The 18,377-nt window shown below is 39.5% G+C and overlaps 1 protein-coding gene across 3 annotated transcripts; it reads left to right on the top strand.

The window, feature by feature from the left end:
- Positions 1-1,331: 1,331 nt before the first annotated feature.
- Positions 1,332-18,293, top strand: LOC139928926 (signal transducer and activator of transcription 1-alpha/beta-like). Of its 3 annotated transcripts, none has more exons than XM_078285962.1 (24): positions 1,332-1,459; positions 2,027-2,154; positions 3,347-3,491; positions 4,778-4,873; positions 5,530-5,610; positions 5,826-5,904; positions 6,001-6,089; positions 6,995-7,146; positions 7,910-8,071; positions 8,616-8,708; positions 10,051-10,110; positions 10,239-10,268; positions 10,405-10,495; positions 11,015-11,056; positions 11,582-11,665; positions 12,253-12,348; positions 12,798-12,933; positions 13,150-13,190; positions 13,326-13,402; positions 14,044-14,183; positions 15,531-15,713; positions 16,808-16,863; positions 17,047-17,103; positions 17,209-18,293. In XM_078285962.1, the coding sequence occupies exons 2-24, from the start codon at positions 2,027-2,029 to the stop codon at positions 17,284-17,286; spliced, it is 2,196 nt and encodes a 731-aa protein (XP_078142088.1). In that variant the 5' UTR covers positions 1,332-1,459; the 3' UTR covers positions 17,287-18,293. The 3 variants fall into 3 exon arrangements, with proteins under 3 accessions (XP_078142088.1, XP_078142089.1, XP_071777752.2); XM_078285963.1 differs by having other exon boundaries at positions 2,021-2,154; positions 15,531-15,701; XM_071921651.2 differs by having other exon boundaries at positions 2,021-2,154.
- Positions 18,294-18,377: the final 84 nt, after the last annotated feature.

Genomic DNA, 18,377 nt, shown 5'->3' with positions numbered 1-18,377 from the left:
AAACAAAACTTCCCATTTCTCTGCAAAATTGTATTACTTCAAGGATCCTTTTAAAATGAGCTTGTCTTATGTTGAGCGTCCAGCTGGTTCAGCAGCTGCTATGAGACTTTGATTGGAAGGTTTTGTTTATTTGATAAGATGTAACATTAAATGGTGTAAAGGCTGTATTATCCCATCCTCCCCCCGCCTACATTAGTTTCTTGGTTATATATATATTTATGTATAAAGCCCTTCATGTCTCTAAAACCACCGTGACTCCACTGGGATCAAGATAATCCTGATTTTTGACATCCAAACTATTCTAATCTCTGCGTTTGAGTTATTTGATATGGTTGCCATCTAGTGACTAAAAAAGTCATGACCATCATGCTTTTTGGGAAAGTATAATTACCTCCGCCAAGGAGGTTATGTTTTCGGTGCCGTTTGTTTGTCTGTTTGTCTGTTAGCAGGATTACGGAAAAACTACTGGCCCGATTTTCATGAAACTTCGTGGAAGGGTGTAGCATGGGCCAAGGAAGAACCCATTAAATTTTGGAGCGGATCCGGCCGGATCCGACTCACGAACAAGCAATAATAGCACGAACCTTGGCGGAGGTCTGCGCTCTCCGAGTGCCCTTCTAGTTTTAATAGTGAACTGTGAGTTCACCCACATAACCCTTCCTGTCGCTGTCCAGTAAAAACCTCATCTAAACTATCTCCGAAATGTCAACTTTTCAGAAACTAGGAAACAGCCTTGTTTTCAGCTTAATCACCATGACCTTTTGAGTTTAGGTTTTGAAATCCCATGTGACGTCACTGCACTAGCCATAATTTGCAACAATATTATGTTCATATGCCTTTTTTTATTTTCCTATTAATTTTCCTCTCTTAACTGTTTTTTTTCTATTGTAATCGGATTCTTTATTTTAATTCTTTATTTATCTTTATATATTTTATATGTTTCTATTCTGTTTTATACTGATAGGACCCAGCAGGCAAGCATTTCGTCGCAGTTTACCCTGTTTTATGCTGTGTAAATGACAAATAAACACACTTGAACTTGAACTTGAAAGGGTTTCATCAGCCCAAAGCGTGATAGCCTAGACTTTTCTCATCCATAGAGTGTCATGTAATCCTTCAATTGAAATTAAATATGAAAATCACCAAGACTGGAGTTGTGAGGTTTTCTCAGGATCAAACCCTTTCACCAACACCAGACAGCCAACCGTATTTTGAAGGCGAAACTTTTTAAACGGAAGTGGCACATCCCCGCGAGCCCGTTTCTGGAGAATCACGTGGTCCGGAGTATAAGAACCCCTCCCTCTCCTTTTCTCTGCTGAGAACTGCCGAAACTCAGTGTCTCAGGTTGTCAGACGAGACGACAGCCGATTAAACAGCTGGCAGCAGCTGAACTCCCGCTGGATACGTTTATATATACACTTACCTTGTTCAACAACAACAGCAACAACAACAACCCGAGGTAAGTCCATTTGTTTGTCTTGTAGGAAGTGCAGCCGAAGAAGAAATACAGTCCTGAACTTGATCAATATGGGAAAAATAGCCCAGTGATGATTGCTCATAAAACACCAGGATTGAATCAGGGATCATTTGTTGAAATAGTTACTGAGGCTGAATGTCAGGTAGCAATTTCAAAGCTGACATATCTACCTCCAAAAACCACAATAATATTCCCATAATGTCTCTGTACAGTGTGTCTGTGGTCTACTTAATAAGTTGTAGTTTATATTGTTTATTCTTTATTGTGGATCCCCAGAGTCGACGCACAAGCGACAGACTAGTCTTCTTGGGGTCCATGTAAAATATATTATTGACCCTAAGGGCTTACTGGGTTATTTCATTTTTCTCCCTGACATTTTATTCTATTGTAATATTTCTTTGTTTTCTAATTAGCGCGTCCCCTTACAATTTAATACAATACTTTCAAAACTTTTGAAGACTTCAATAGTTTGAATGGTTAATTATACAGTTTAAGTGTGTGTGTGTGTGTGTGTGTGTGTGTGTGTGTGTGTGTGTCTGGTAGCTGCAGATGGCGCAGTGGCAGAAGCTGCTGCAGCTGGACTCTGCACAGCAGGACCGGGTGATCCAGGTTTATCATGACAAATTCCCCAGGGATATTCGACACTTCCTCAGCGACTGGATCGAGAGCCAGAACTGGTGAGAGTTTTAGTTTTCTACCAGGTTCCTGTGAGAATAATGCATGTAGCTGATACAGGGGTGCAGCTAAACTCAGGATAATGAATCCCTCTGAGAGTAAACAGTGGACCCCTCTTACTTACAATAATTACAGTTACAGAAATGCACATTATCAGGACACTGGAAAGGAAAAATTTTGCTGTGCTGTCCTGATATACAGACGACTACACATTTTCTGTGGCTTTAGACCGCTGTTATCTCACACATTCTGATATTTTTTGCTGTGAAGAATAATCTTCATCTTTAGAGAGACATGGCAGAGGTAGGAGGGGGGGATTATCAGCGTAAATCATACTGAGGACCAGAATCTTCAAATCAAATTAAGAAATTAAAGTCTGGAAAAAGTTTGGAATTGAAATTGACAGTGTAGGAATCCTGTCAGATGTAGGCGAGGGACATAAAAACATCTTTCTTTCTTCATGGTCTTGCTCCAGTGGGAGTTAAAGGGGAATGCCACCAATTTTAAGAACACCTCACATATGATGTTTTTGTTCAGTCAGTGTCTGTGAAGTTGCACCGCTGTTTCCCAAAGCTATGAATCGGAGAGAAAACCCTTGAACTTGTGAATCACTGGGATGTAATATCAGCAGCTGCTCCATAGACGATGAATGGGGCGCTGACTTTATTTACCTTTATTTATTAAGGGTGGTCAATTGAGAGCGGGTGCCCTCTTTTACAATGACGCCTTGATACAATACAATAACAATAAAGCATCACAGAGAAAAAAAAAAAAAAACCCCACAATATAACAACACAATATATAGAAAATACATAAAGCCATACGTATAACACAAAGCATCTTTGCAGATCAATAGAAACAGGAACACTCCACTGTTACCATATCCTTCAATAAAAGCTTAAAATGATTGAGTGACTTTGCAGAGTCATAAGATGCTAAGTTGAGTCACTGCAACAATAGCATTACTGTCAGGTATGAACCAGAATTTAAACCTCATTTGGGTGACTCAAAACACACAAAAATCTCGGGTCAACAAGATTAGTTCCCCATTCGATGTCTATAAAACAGAGCCAGATTTTAACTCACAATGACGTCACGAGCGGTCACAAGTGTTGACTGAACTGTCCTGGGGCAACAGGAAGAACATACTGTACATACGAATTTAAACTTTACTGTTGCTCCGCATTTCTTCAGGGATGTGGCGGCTGTCGATGAAAAGGAAGCGTGGGAATGTTTCCACAAACTCCTGTGGCATCTGGACAAGCAACAGATCCGCTCTGTGCAGGAGAACAACATTTTGCAGGGGCCGGACTTCGTAGGGATAAAGGCCTACTTACAGGTAGGACGCATCTCTAGAGTGCATGCTGTTGTGGGACCAGAACTGCAATGTCACTGCACTTGAGATAGGTTTTTCTTTTTTTTAAATTTGAGGCAGTAGGGAGGATAGGAATGCAGCAGTTAAGTTATGGTAAAGAGATGTTCCTCAGTTCATCATAACTATAAAAGCTCCAACATGTAGTCAATATCTGGGTATGAGGCAATGAGGACTTTGATTTGACCCAGTTCTAATAAATGTCTTGTTTTGTGTTTTATTTGATACTTTACATTTTGTCTGTTTGGTGGTTTGTGAAGAATCCGGATTGTGTTTTTTTCTGTGTTTTTTCCCTGTTGAGTGTTTTTTGTGTGGATTGATTGAAGCTTCTCTATTTAATCTCATGGCCTATAACCTACTTCTCAGCTCCTTATTGGTCCACCACTATGTGTTGCCACTTCCTTATTTTTATGGTTGAATTGCGTTGCGTTATCCTTCACTCCCTGATGGAGGCAGGTCCTGCTGGAACATGTTGGGGTTTTTTTACAGTCTCAAGATGAACTAGCTATTTAATAAAGGCTTTTTCACCTTTTCACTTCAAGAAGAGTCGCCTCGGTTCTTTTTTCACTGATGCTTTACATTACTGAATACTGCAATTTTAGCATTATTTGTGATTAATTGTGCATCCTTAAAATTGGTTTTAGTGAGGGTTTCTCCATTGACAATACAGGAACAATAATCTGTGTTGATTTAGAGGTAGAAGTTCCAACCATGGCTGTTTCCTGAGGTTAAAGGAGAATGCCAGTGTAATCTTATTTTTCCCCTATTACCATCAATTCCCATGAAAAGTCTAAACCCACCGATGTATTTGCCACAGTCAGAAGTTACTGAAGCTCCCATTGTTTTCAAAAATCCATTAAAAACAGCTCAGAGACCAACTGCTGCCTTGACTAACATGATCCATCATGTTGAACAGCAGGTGTATTTCAGTCTTTCCAAACGTGACTTTGTCACACAGCATCAGTTTAATGGGGATGATTTTCACTTTTTACATTACTAGTACATGCTTCTGGTGGCAGTGAAGAGGCAAAGTGACACTTAAGGCAGAGTCATGTTAAGAAAAAAATAAAATGTATGTGTTTCTTAAAATGATTTATTAGGTTCATCAGTGCAACAGCAAATACATCGGTGGGTTTAGACTTTTCATGGGAATTGATGGCGATAGAAATAAAATACTTTAAGCGATAACTCAAAACAGTTGAATCTTGATAGATCTTCAGATGTTTTGTGTCTTGTGTTGTCTTCTTGCTCAGAATCGCTTTGAGGAGGATCCGCTGAACTTGGCCATGATCGTCTCTGAATGTCTAAGCGAGGAGAGGAAGATCCTGGCTTCAGCCGCCGGACCGCAGGTGAGACGAGCGCTGATCTGAGTCGGAAGGTTTACACAGTGACAGTCTGAGGGTTGTGCAGTATTCAGTATTACTGTATAGAGAACAGAAATGTGTGTGAAAACATGGCATTATATCCAATCTGCACAGATATTAAAAGCATGAAACAAAAAAAAAAAAGACCTAGAAACCTGGCCATCTTGACTGTCTGGTCCTTCTAAACATTTTCCATCCAGACCTGAAAACTACTTCAATCATGCTGTGTTTACCACTGTTTTTTTTTTTTACTTTTTCTTTCATGTCTGCCTTTGTTATTTATCATATTGGTTTTTATTTATTATTGTTTATAAGGCACTTCATAATTAAGTTTGAACAAGTGTTATACAGATGATGATGATGATGATGTTTACAGTTATGATTGTAGTAGTTTTTCTGCAATTATTCTTAAAGATTTTTTTTTTTATTATTCTTTGTTCAGGTCGGCCTATTCTCCAAAAAGCATATCAAAATAAGTCCAAGCAGCACTTTTTTTGTTGTCTTGCACTTCTGTGTTTAGCTTGACATGTACGTTTTTTTTCGAGGCACACCTTGAGGCGTACCTGTAACAATCTGCTCAATCAGCCATACCATCAGTAAATAAAAATAAATGATGGTGAAAATATCTTTGTTTTTCTCAGGTCTGTGTACCCAACAACCCAGCCATGGAGAAACAGAGAGAGTTGGACAACAAAGTCAAAGAACTGAGAAAGCAAACTTGGGTAAACTCACATTATTCATTTAATTTTTTTTCAAGCTTTAAAACCTGATTACACAGTTGTTTATAAGCCTGACTTTAACTTAACAGCCTTCCTGAAAGGTCTAGAATTCATCCCGTGGCCTTTCCTGACGCAACTCCTTCCTCTTACGTGGTAAATAGGAAAAATCTCACACTGTAGCGTTTGTAAAGAGTTGTGAGACTTTGATTCTGATGCAGGAGATGGAGCGGGAAATCAAGTCACTGGAGGATCTACATGACAAGCTGGACTTCATACTGAAGACCTGGCAAAGCCGAGGTAGAGCAGGAAGAAAACATGAAAACATGCTGTGATGGGTTTGGTGTTTCAGTTCATGCTTCATTTTGACAGTCTGTGATTTGTCTTCATCACCAGTGGAGCAGCTGAACGGATCGGCCGAGTCCCAGGCTCTGCAGAAAGAGGAGTTCCTCAAACAGGCCAACTTCATCACACAGACGAAACAGGTGTGTGTGTTTGCTTGTTCGAACTGATACACCTATATCGGGATACCAGAAGTATTTGTATGATTGATTACATTTGATAAATGTTGCCTAAAGGAAAAATCCATCCTTGGATACTCTTATATATCATCAATTCCAGGAGTTAGTCTGTGAGTAATTCACTTTTTTGGTGTATCCACTTTCCATCAACCTGCCTTGTCTAGTTCTACCTCAGTTAGTGATTTCCTACATTTCCCAGAATGCCATTGGACAACCCCTAGAGAATCGGCGTGAACTTGTTGCATTTACCTGTTTGTTATATGTGTAGCTAGAGAGCGCAATAATAATAATAATAATAATAATAATAATAATGATAATAATAATAATAACAACAACAACAATAATAATAATAATAATAATAATAATAATAACAACAACAATAATAATAATGATAATAATCTTTATTTATAGAGCACTTTTGAAAACTAGAGTTACAAAGTGCTTCACAACAAGGAACAAGCGCAAGGAATAAAACATGCAGTGCCAAAAAATGTAATGCACTGTAAAAACAACCCAGTGAAACACAAACAAATGACAGTAAATAAACCAAAATATATAAGATATAAAATTCAATAATGAATGAGGCAACTTGGCTAAAATCAGACCAGGGCCAGTTGTGATAGCGTAGTAACAACAAGAGAGTGAGAGTTTAAGTTGAAAAATCATTGCTAATAACAGGTTTTTTGAGTGGATTTTTCCTGTAAGCAGCTTTTTTTTCTCTCTGCCAATTTTCCCATACAGTTCAATTACTTCTTGAAAAACTTCTTGATTAAATGCTTTGTGATCTCCAAACTGTTAGTCCGGTCATGGTTTCAGCAGCACTATCTCCTCCCTGATAGTTGTGGTGTGGTGTGTGTTTTGCCCTGCAGGTGGTGCTGCAGCAGATCATGAACAGTTTGAACCTGGCGGAGCAGATTGTGTCGGCTCTCACGGAGGTGGAGCTGCCTGAGTGGAAGAGCCGGCAGCAGAGCGCCTGCATAGGAGGTCCTGCCGACACCGGTCTGGACCAGCTGGAGATGTGGTGAGAGCTGCACGCTGAACCACAGACAGTATTATATAAACCTTATTGGTTCAGATCCAGAAGGACCACATGGCTTTTCCTGTTTCTTGTTGGTACGGAAGCCCATTGAGGACATGTATTTATACATTTTATTTCTGCTTTTTTTTCCCGAGATAACAAGTTCATTTGACTTTGTTATTTATGTAATCTCAACATAACACATTTTGTTTTCCCGAGATAACAATGTAATTTTCTCATTATCTTGAAATAACAGTGTAATGGGCATAGAATAATGAAATTATGATCTTGTTTTCCCGAGACAATGAATTAATTTATATTGTTCCTTGAGATTTCCAATTCATATGCATCACTCTTGACATGAAGACATGCTGAGTCAGTGAAGATGCCCTGAACACTAATTGGTAGGTCTACTTCGACATTTGGGTTTTAAATAATATGCTTTCCTTTGGATGTTGGTTTCAAGCAGAAAATTATCACATTATCTCGAGAAAACAATATTTGTTATCCCGAGATCTCAAGATAATTAGCTCATTACCTCGGGAAAAGAAAACGTATCTCGAGATAAAGACATAAATAACTGATATCGTGAGAAAACGAAGAAAATGAACTCGTTATCACGGGAATACAGTGTACATTAAATATATGAATACATGACCTCAATGGGCTTCCGTAGGTACCGTGAATGATTGTGAAAGTATTTTTGTCACACTGACTTTGTGTGTGCATGTGTGTGTATACATGGTTGTGTGTGTATGTGCATCAGGTTCACCACGGTGGCAGAGGCGCTGCAGCAGGTGCGGCAGCAGCTGAAGAAGCTGCAGGAGCAGAACCAGAAGAACGGCTCCGACGGCGCCTCCAACCTCCCCACTCGGATCACAGAAGTTGAGAAATGCACACGTGAGCTGTTGGAAAAACTTCTGGCAAAGTGAGACGTGGCATTAAGCCGAAACCTCTTTCTATATTATATACACTACCAGTCAAAAGTTTGGACACACCACATTTTTCTTTATTTTTGCTTTTTTAGCATGTTTTAGAATAATGGTAAAGACATCAAAACTATTAAATAACACAAATGGAATTATGCAGTGACCAAAAAAGTGCTAAACAAATCAAAACTATCTTATATTTTAGATTCTTTAAAGTAGCCGCCCTTTGCCTTGATGGACAGGCAAAGGCTTTGGAAAGAAATTCATACATAGGATCAACTTCACTATTTATATTTGTCTAAGAAACACATTTCAAGCATTTAAGCATAAGCCTTTAGATCAAAATGGCTTTAAGATAATGAAAAACATACATCCAATCAGGTGTGTCCAAACTTTTGACTGGTAGTGTATATTACATACACACAGACACAGACTGACACACACACACACACACACACACACACACACACACACACACACTTAACGTAATGGGTAATATTTGCTTGAAACAACATGCTCACCTGTTCTGTTGTGGCGTTGCAGCGCTCTGGTGGTTGAGAAACAGCCTTGTATATCAAGTCTGACCCAGAGACCTTTGATACTCAAGACTGGAGTCCGGTTCACAGTGAAAATTAGGTAAGGCTACACTTTACACACGGCTCCTACACAGGAGCCTCCTGAAAGAGTACAGAAAATGAATTTGATGGTGATGGCGGTGGGGGAGGGACTGTTGTTCACTCCAAATATTTAACAATATAAATATAATAATATTTAACTACACATTTATGTTGTTTGAGGCCCTCTGTCATTTCACCTATTGAAATTGTTGAGAAAAATAATTTCCCCGCAAAAGGTGATAACACACTCTGTGGCGGCCATATTGGAGGTTTGGCTGTCTCATCAGAATTATACATTGTTAATTTCTGTGCTGTTTTTAACCAAGTATACTGGCATTTATCATTTCGCCACTGATAAATCTGATTTGATTTTGTGTTTTGATAATGTCAGCTTGTTAGCTAGCTAACCATAGTCAGCCAGCTGTCACTGTCTTGTTGTAAACACATCTGATTTGCGCACTAGCTAGTAGAGGCTAGCGTCATTAGTGGCTAGTAGTCACATGCTAACATCAGTTGCATTGCTAATTAGCCTGCAGGCTAGTTAGCTAGCAACCAAACCAAAAAACAGTTAGATTAAGCTGACTCTTCTCAAACTACAACTCCTAGTCTTTGTAGGGACTAGGACCAGAGATGTTAGGGCTATAGACTAGACAGAGTCACTGACCTTAATTTGTAAATAAATCTAGGCCTACCTGATCACTGAATTGATCTATATCTGTACCACAACAATATTTTTCAGGTATTTCTTTTTCTAGCCTGGTTGTTATATACTGTATTTAGCCATTATTTGTGCACAGCCGATAGACAGTTTACATGACAGGGCAGTTGGTCTGTTAAAGACGAGATGAAATGAAAAATGCCTTTTTAACCCTTTTAGATCACATCCCCGGTCATATTGTGCACCTATTTAACAATATATGCCAAAAAAAAAACCAAAAATCAATTTCATTGTATTCTTATATCAAAATTCAATCATGTTTTCTTCCTGTAAAACAAAATATGCCGTGTGCTTACGTAAGCATGCCCGTAACTAATTTCAACCAATAATATCATGACATCCACCCATCAATCAATCTTCAACTTTTAGCGCACAGAGCTAAGAGGCTAAGATTCATTAGTTAGCTAGCTAGCAACAGCACGGTACTTCGGTGTGTCTTCGGGTGTTATGACACGCCCACTTTTCAACGTTCAAATCAAATTCCTCCCATTATGTCCCGCCTGTCTTTCCTGTTTCACTCGGAAATACGTCACGATACGGAAGTTAGATACTCTCGAAATGCCGTTTCATCTCGACTTTAAGGGTTTAGTTTTTTTCTAGTTCTTTTCTAAATATTCTCTCTGTATCTCTATTCTTTCCTCAGGTTCCTTGCGAATCTCCCAGAATTCAAGTGCCTGCTTAAAGTCAAGCCTGTATTTGACAAGTAAGTGAAAGAGTCTGAGGTGTTTGAGCCAGCAGATCACATGACTACACCTGTTTTGTATATACAGAAATCTTGTGTTGTAATTGTTTTTTTCTAAATCTTTTTGTACGCTTCTTTTTCTAAATAAGGGATGTCGATGAAAGGAAGACAGTTAAAGGGTAGGTGAATGGCATTCACATTTTTCAAACTGAAATCTTCGTTTAAACGTTTAAATCTTGATCTCTGTACTTGTAGACTTGTACTATTTATCACTTTCATGCATGAACATTGATGTAAAAATAATAATCGTCCCAGGTTTCGTCAGTTTGTTTTCACTACTGGTAACGACAAGGTGCTGGATGTGGAGCGGGCCGGCGGAGGCTTGGTGGCAGAATTTGGACACCTGGTATGAAACTTGTGTGTGAATGTGTGATGGAGACAGAATATCCATTTTCCATCTATTCCCAAACAAATACAGTTATGAAATTGAATTCAAATCACGCCAAAATGCTCTTAAAGTGATATTTCAACATTTCAGCATACATACTTCCATAGATGAGAAGTACTCAACCTACAAAACATGAACATGAATGAAAAATAAAAATACAAAGCAAAATATGAACACTGACTATGACGTATTTGTAATATGCATGGTATATGACCTACACTTTAAGCTCATAAGTTCAGGTTTATTTATATAGCGCTTTAAAAAACCAAACAAGTTTGTACCAAAGTGCTTCACAGAAATTGGTTATAAAAGACATGAATAAAAATGCAAAGAATAAAACAAGACAAGAATGAAATGCAAGGAGAATAAAAACACATAAGAGCAGAAAAAAAATAAGTAGACATAGTAAGAATATTGTACAGTATATAATGATATTGCATTTTTTTTGTTTTTTTTACATTTACTTTTTTTCTCCAGTCACTCAAGGATGACAAATCAAGAGGCAAAGGATCACATGAGGTAAAGAATTACATTTTGGACTGGAGTCATTCGCAACTGAACCACATTTGTCTGTTTGTAGTTCAGCATTTGTGCTCATAAAGTAGAAGCTCTGATCTCAATTTCTCCTTCTAAAAAAAGTACCTGCACCATATATGAAATGTTCAGTCACTAACCCCAGATTGGGTTCAGATATTTTCCTTTGAAAGCACTTTACGTCCTTTAAAGCTGCTCTGTAGTTTTGGGAGGTGAATATGAAAGTCTGAAATGTCTAAAAGTTTATGATTTAACTTTTAACTCTTTCAAAATAAAGAGTAAAATTAGACTTGAAAATAGAAAGAATCTGTTTTGCTGTGATTCTCCTACCTTCCTGTCACTTTTACCATACAAAGAAGCATATTCCTGACTTAGTGTTTGGTTTCTTTGCGTGAAAATTATACTCTTGGATATGTGATACGATTTTTTGCAATCAGTGCTAAGCACTTGACAAATGATTATTATACAAGTCATCTTTCTTCCCAAATCTCTCTCTTGGTTCTCCATCAGAGTCAGCTGGGAGTCACTGAGGAACTGCACATCATTACATTTGTGACCAAGCTTCAGCAGGCCGGCCTGCAGGTTGATATTGAGGTGAGAGGGAAAAACAGTCTGAGTCCTGGCTATGCTGTATTTGAAAAAGATGTGGGGTTACATATATTGGAGTTGAGGCACAAATATTGGTTAATGTATGTAGTAGCCTGTTGCTGTTGGAGGCAGCTGCACTATACTGCCATTGATATTTTTTGATATTGGTCTGGTTTCATCCCCCCAAGTTTAATCAAAATCTGACATGTGGTGTTTGAGATGTTGCTTGAGATTTCATGTTCAACAAGGGATTTCATCACATGAGGGACAGTTATCCTGGTCGGCCTCTGTAGCTGAGGAGTGTCAGAATAAATATCCACAGAATAAACATCCACATTACAGCTATAACTAAGAAACCTTGTAAAATAGCAAAGGGTATGATCATAACATGTCTAAATCTCTCCAGTTCTCTGCTGTCTCTCCCATGGTTCTGAACAGCACATCAAGTCAAGGTGCCGATTGAGTGTAAATCAGGAGACGATTGTTCGCTCCCCGCCTTTTCACCATGTAGTGTGACAAAAACAAAACGGAAAAACGTGTCTCTGAAAATTGAAAAGTCAGTTTTTTAACAGTGTTCTCGTCTCTCGGTGCAGGCCAGCTCTCTGCCCCTGGTGGTCATCTCCAGTACGAATCAGATCCCCAGCGCCTGGGCCTCCGTCATGTGGTGCAACATGAGCAGCGAGCCGAGGGTAAAGCCGCCTCAGCTCAACAACACTAATAAAAAATATCAGGCTTAGTGCAGTTGCATTTAATTAACATGACAATAAGCAATAAAAATCAAACACGGAATGAGTAAAAACCTAGGAAGGCTCTTTTCATCATATAATCACATTTTGGGCATTGCCTTGTAAAATTGAGTTTTGTTGTCATTTAATTTCTGTCATCCAAACCCAGCTGTGATGTGAGATGTGTTGATGAGCCCATGACTTTATTTTTAATCTCTCATGCAACAGTTAGTGTTATTTTCTCTCTTCTCGCTGTGTTTTATCACTTAATATTTATAAAAATGTAAGTCCAGACAGGCAGGTTTACATCTCTTTCTAACAACAGTGTGTCAGAGTCATTTATAACTGTATAGACGGTTTGTCTTCACCCAGACAAACTGTATCCAAACCTCTGATCTTTGTTTTTTCTGCAGAACCTGTCACTGTTCCTCAGTCCGCCTCCGGTCACCTGGCAGCAGCTGGCAGAAGTGCTGAGCTGGCAGTTTTTCTCCATCAGCGAGCGAGGGCTCGACGAAAACCAGCTGTCCATGCTGAGAGAAAAACTCGTGGGTGAGTCTGGGCCGCTGACTGACATTTCACCTGCCGAAAATGACCCGCCAGCTCACCTTTTCACACGACAAAAGAGTGAAAATGGCGTGTCCTATTCATGGTGGAGGATCGTAATCTTCACATAATTTACTGCATGTCCACAACATGTAATCTGTGTTTCAGAGTCTGTGCTCATTTCACAAAATTTGATGCGACTGTGTTTTGTTTTCTTGACAGATAATCCAGATGGTCTCATCCACTGGAGCAAGTTCTGCAAGGTGGGCGTTCAACATGATGCTTGTTATAGATGTTGTTATTGTTATATCTGGATTTGGATAACCTTTGAATTTATGTGTGTGTGTGTGCTCATTTGAACTATAACCTCCCTTTTTACTTGGTATTCCTGTGTGCAGAATGACGGTCTTTGGATTTGGATTCACGGAATCCTGGATTTGATCAAAAAACACTTGTTGAATCTTTGGAGAGACGGGTAAGATGCATTTAAAAGTATCAAAGCAACCATGCTCACTGTTAAAGGTGCTGTGTAGCATTTTAACATCAACAATTAATTACCACACTAACCATGAGACTAGGGCTGGGCGATCTGGTTGAAATCAATATCATGATAATCATAAGGAATTGTTTCAATATTGATATATGTCACAGTTAGGCTCACGTATGCAAAATTACATGATAAATAATCAAACTGATGTCCATCCCATTGAACCGAATGGTAATGTTAGGTGTGATATCAAACAAAACTGAAATTTTCAAATAATATTCCTTAAAATGTTTCATACCTCATTTTGTTTTGAGTTTTTAAATAAAATTTGCTTGTTATCATCAGTTTAGACAGCAGAATTGTGGCAGGATATCCCAAAATCATCATATCGTGACGATACGTTTCCACTGAAAGACGATAAATGATAATATTGAATTATCGCCCGGCCCTACATGAGACAGTAGTGTACTTCCCGAAAACATACGAGACCAGTGAGGCGATTGTTTTGTCTTGTCTTTATGTGGATGGGGATTAACTCAAGAATGAAAGCAGCCAGCGGGGCCTCTAGTTGTCGTCACTGTCCCGCCCCATAAACCAGACTGTCCCTGTCTTCCCTGTGTGGGTTTCAGGTCCATCATGGGTTTCGTCAGCAGGGGGACGACGCGCTGCTTGCTGAAGGAGAAGCAGACTGGAACCTTCCTGCTGCGCTTCAGCGAGAGCAGCAAAGACGGAGCCATCACCTTCAGCTGGGTCGAACACGCCAACGGCGGTGTGTGTGTGTGTGTGTGTGTGTGTGTGTGTGTTTTGACAAAGTTCGACTGATATGGGTTTTTGAGGGCAGATACCAATATTTTTAGACTGACCTCGCCGATTGTGCTAGCCTGGTTCCAGACTCCTGAATTGCGTCTCGTCCACTTTTCAGTTTTTGTCGAGCGATTCAGACCCTGTTTACACTTTTTAAAATGCGTCTTGGGCGATCGGATCACAAGTGGACGGCGCTAAATACAAGTGTAAACGACCACCAAGACGCATTGTGATCCGATCACTCAAACCACTTGCCGAGGTGGTCTGGGACGCATTTGACCACATATCTTTTGTAGTGTAAACGCTAATGCGTCCTGATGCGTCCCCGACAAGGACGTAACAGGAAAATACGTCATCAATGCAGGACGTGGTGGTTGTTTTGGTGACAGCGCGCCAACGGTCCTGTCAATCTCAACAGTTGGAATAGCCCGTACATGTATATTAGTTCTTGAAACATTGTTGTTTTCTTAGCTAGCCTGTGCTAAACAAATCTGGCGCTTGTCTGGCGACAGACTGACTTAATAACTGTGCGCGGGGCCCTTTGACCTTCTAGCGGCGATGTGTCTCGGCTGTCCACTTGTGATCCGATTGCCCAAGACGCATTTTAAAACCAAGTGTAAACAGGGTCAGAGAGTCTGTTGTTGCTCTAGTCAACAGCTTGTTCTCGCTCTGAGAAACAATCGAGCCAATCAGCGCCTTTGTGGGCGGGACTTAAGTTTGAACCCGTTTGTGTTTTCGGCAGAATAATATTTGTTGAAATCACCCCCTTAACCAACATATTGTCTTTGTAAAGACGCTATTTTTGTCAAAAACAACCAACTTTCTTGGTAAAGTTAGTTAATACGCCCAGCATCAGTGTCACTGAAAATAACATCAGAGCGTCCGGATACATCAGTCTCTAGTGATTGTGTATTTCTGTGCCAATATACACTATCTTTAAATTTGTTCCATTTTCATGTCACAAGATTATAAGCATGCAGTGTTTTCTCCAGAAGTTTGCTCTTGCCAGGGTGGAAAAACACTTTGCCCTTTAAATGAAGTATTCATTTACCAAACAACATAATTGAACAATTACATGAATAAATTAAACATAAAAGAGTGCTTTTTATGTAACTGTGGTCGGGGAGGAACCTCCGTCATATCAGCAGTGGACAACATGATTGGTCGATTTAATAAAAGGCCAATATCAATCTAACTCAAGTTCATGTCACATTTTGAAAAGATACCAATGCATGCCAAGCTCGTACAGCACGCTGTAAACAGACATTTGCCCCTTTGTGCTCATGTGTGTGTTGGTGTTGTGTGTCTGCAGAGACCCGTGTTCACGCCGTGGCGCCGTACACCAAGAAGGATCTGACAGCCGTGTCGCTGCCAGACATTCTGTACAACTACAGTCTGACAGCCCCGAGGAACCTGCCGAGGAACCCGCTGCTCTATCTGTACCCAGACACGCCCAAAGACTCTGCCTTCCAGCCCTACTACAGTGAGCAGCCTGGTACTGCCTCTCGCTTGACTCTTTGTCTGAATGGGAATCAGAATCACTGTATTTGCAAAGTACAATCATAAGTGAGCAGGAATTTGTCTGAAACCCTCCGAGGGCGGCTTTAGTATTACCAGTTTGGTGTTTAGTCACTCAGTAGCAGGATAGCGAACATGTTGGTTATTTTCTTCAACTACCACAGTAGAAATTTTGAATATAAGCACACAAATAGAATATAAAATAAACAATAAATGGAGGAGATTTTTTTTTTCGTGCATGTAAGCGGTTTGGAATGGAAGCCCTGAGAGGCAAGGGGGATAAAAAAAATGTTTGCAGTCAATATCAGGCAAAACCTAAGTTTATGTCGTACGTGCGAGATAAACTGACCGCATTTTCTTTTTTCTTTACACGTTGCCTTTCAGGGGCGCCGCATTTATGACTTCTGACTTATTTTGGAGCAGGATTTCCACAGCCTAAACTAAATTAATGAAAGTCATGGCTTTATTTGGCAAAACAATACTTAATTCTGCTATGCCTTTCTTGAGATATTAGGCTAATTATTGTGAGAATAACAATGGTGTATCTCGTGTACAAGATACTGACTCAACATTCCCCCCCCCCCCCGTGCCTCTCAGGGCTTCCGTAGTTTGGAGCCAAGAAAAGTAGAAAAGTAGACAAAATAAAGGGAAACGGTGCAGGAACTGCTGCATGTGATGTTACAAAGACATGGAGCCACTTGAAGAGAGTTTTGCCAGTTTTGCTGAACTGTGGATGAAGGTGTGTGGCGGGTTCCTGGATTTCCATGACCCCCCAGTAAATTATTTTACAAATTACCAATCTCACCTGGTATTAATACCATGCAGAGACATATTGACTTATATAACCAGTACATACTGACATGCAACTGTGAGCTGCATCTTTCTGTATGAGTTGCAGCAGTTGGAGAGAGTAAAGCAATCCCAATGTTTTAATGTGATTTATAATCTAATACTTGTAACACATATTTTAATCAGTCAGCACAGTTTATGAATGAAACTAGTGTAATCGAAGATACTACTCCTTAATTAAAATACGTGCCCTCTAATGACTTTTCACCTTTGTCAATACAGTGCCAACACCTACTTTGAACAGTGGTTACGTGCACAGAGTACTCGTCTATGTCACTGTAAGTACGACCTCGCTGATTTAACAATAATAATAATAATAATAACGATAAAAGAAAACTTTTAGAGGCTTTACATCGCAAATCTCTGAGCAACCATGGCTTTCACCATCGATAAGAATGGCGAAAGTGCGAAACCCGAAGTCTGTGTTTGTTTGCCTTAAAGACTCTTGTTTCCGTCTGCAGACACCGCCTCAGTCTCCATCAGAGATGACCTGTATGGAAACGGACATGGACACCTGTGTGAGTTAAAGTACATGCTGTAGTTTGATTGTCCAATTTGTATAAAGTCGATAACTTTTCCCACTCTTGTTCATTTAAACAAATTATCTTCTTGTTTCCCTGTAGACTGAGGATACTGATAAACAGTTTAAAGCGCTCTGGTCTGATGTTTTACTGGATGAGGAAGGGAGAGAGTTTTATTAACTGGACTCTCAAGCAACACTCGAGGCTTCCTCCAGCGACTCCATCAACCCAGTGAAATCCTTAAAGCTGTATGTCAAACGTACTGTATATCTATCTTCAACTAGTCACAATTGTAGTCAAAAATGTATTTCCGATATGGCAGGAATCAGTTCATACTTCTTCTTTGTCTCGTACACCAAAGCTTTGGAGGGTTTGTTTGAAATTAATCAATTTCTTAGTGAGGTTCGTGGAAGAGGGACATAATGACATAAAGGTTTACACAAAAAAAATCACCAGCATTCTGCATCTCAGGTATAATCAATGGAATAAGTCATCTTCGCATTTTTTTCCTGTCCGTATTTGCTCATTTTCACTGCGCTGAAGTTTGATTATTTTAACTGGAGTTCAGTCCAAACTGCACGGATTGGGCAGTTTGAGCAGAAGGAAACAAAGTTGCTCTGTAAAGGAAACAAGAACGCCGACATACATGTAATATACTTTTGTTTATTAAAATATACATCATATATTTGTGTTCCAGTGCCAAGAGAAATCACATTTGTACTATACACCTTTTTGATAATGAACTTTACCAGGGGAAAAGGGAAAACGTGTCCAGCAGCACATTCAGAAGTCTCAAGTCCTGACTCAAATCTGTCAAAACCGGGTCAGAACTCCAGCATGGCATGAAGTTATTGATAATGCAAAATACCTTTCTCAGAATCCTAAACAGTTTGATCAGGAAATGTAAGATGAATAGTTTAGTCTTACTAGTTTAAGTTGAACTGCATATTACACCAATAGATTGAAATCCTTGAAGTCCCAGTCTGTATTTTCAGTATTGCGCCCTCTGTTGAAACTGCTGCTCCGCTACAGTAATCAAATTGTTTGTATTCGTCTTCACTTCACTGAAGCATTTTTTGCACTGTTAAATTGACGGAGCGAGCTTTTGACTAAAAGTCTTCTGATGTGACATCTAAACATTAGTTTTATTGTACAGAAAACTGAGATACTAGCTCCAAAACTGAAAATCTCCAGAGGAAAAAAGTAAGTAAAGTAAACCCTCAGGACTTTACTTTTTCTTAATCCACGAGAGCACCTAGTGTTTCTTTAGA

This window comes from Centroberyx gerrardi, chromosome 10 (assembly GCF_048128805.1).
Source record: "Centroberyx gerrardi isolate f3 chromosome 10, fCenGer3.hap1.cur.20231027, whole genome shotgun sequence".
NCBI classification, from domain to species: domain Eukaryota; kingdom Metazoa; phylum Chordata; class Actinopteri; order Beryciformes; family Berycidae; genus Centroberyx; species Centroberyx gerrardi.
The sequence above is the reverse complement of the archived record's forward strand: the minus strand, read 5'-3'. Positions and strand labels throughout refer to the sequence as shown.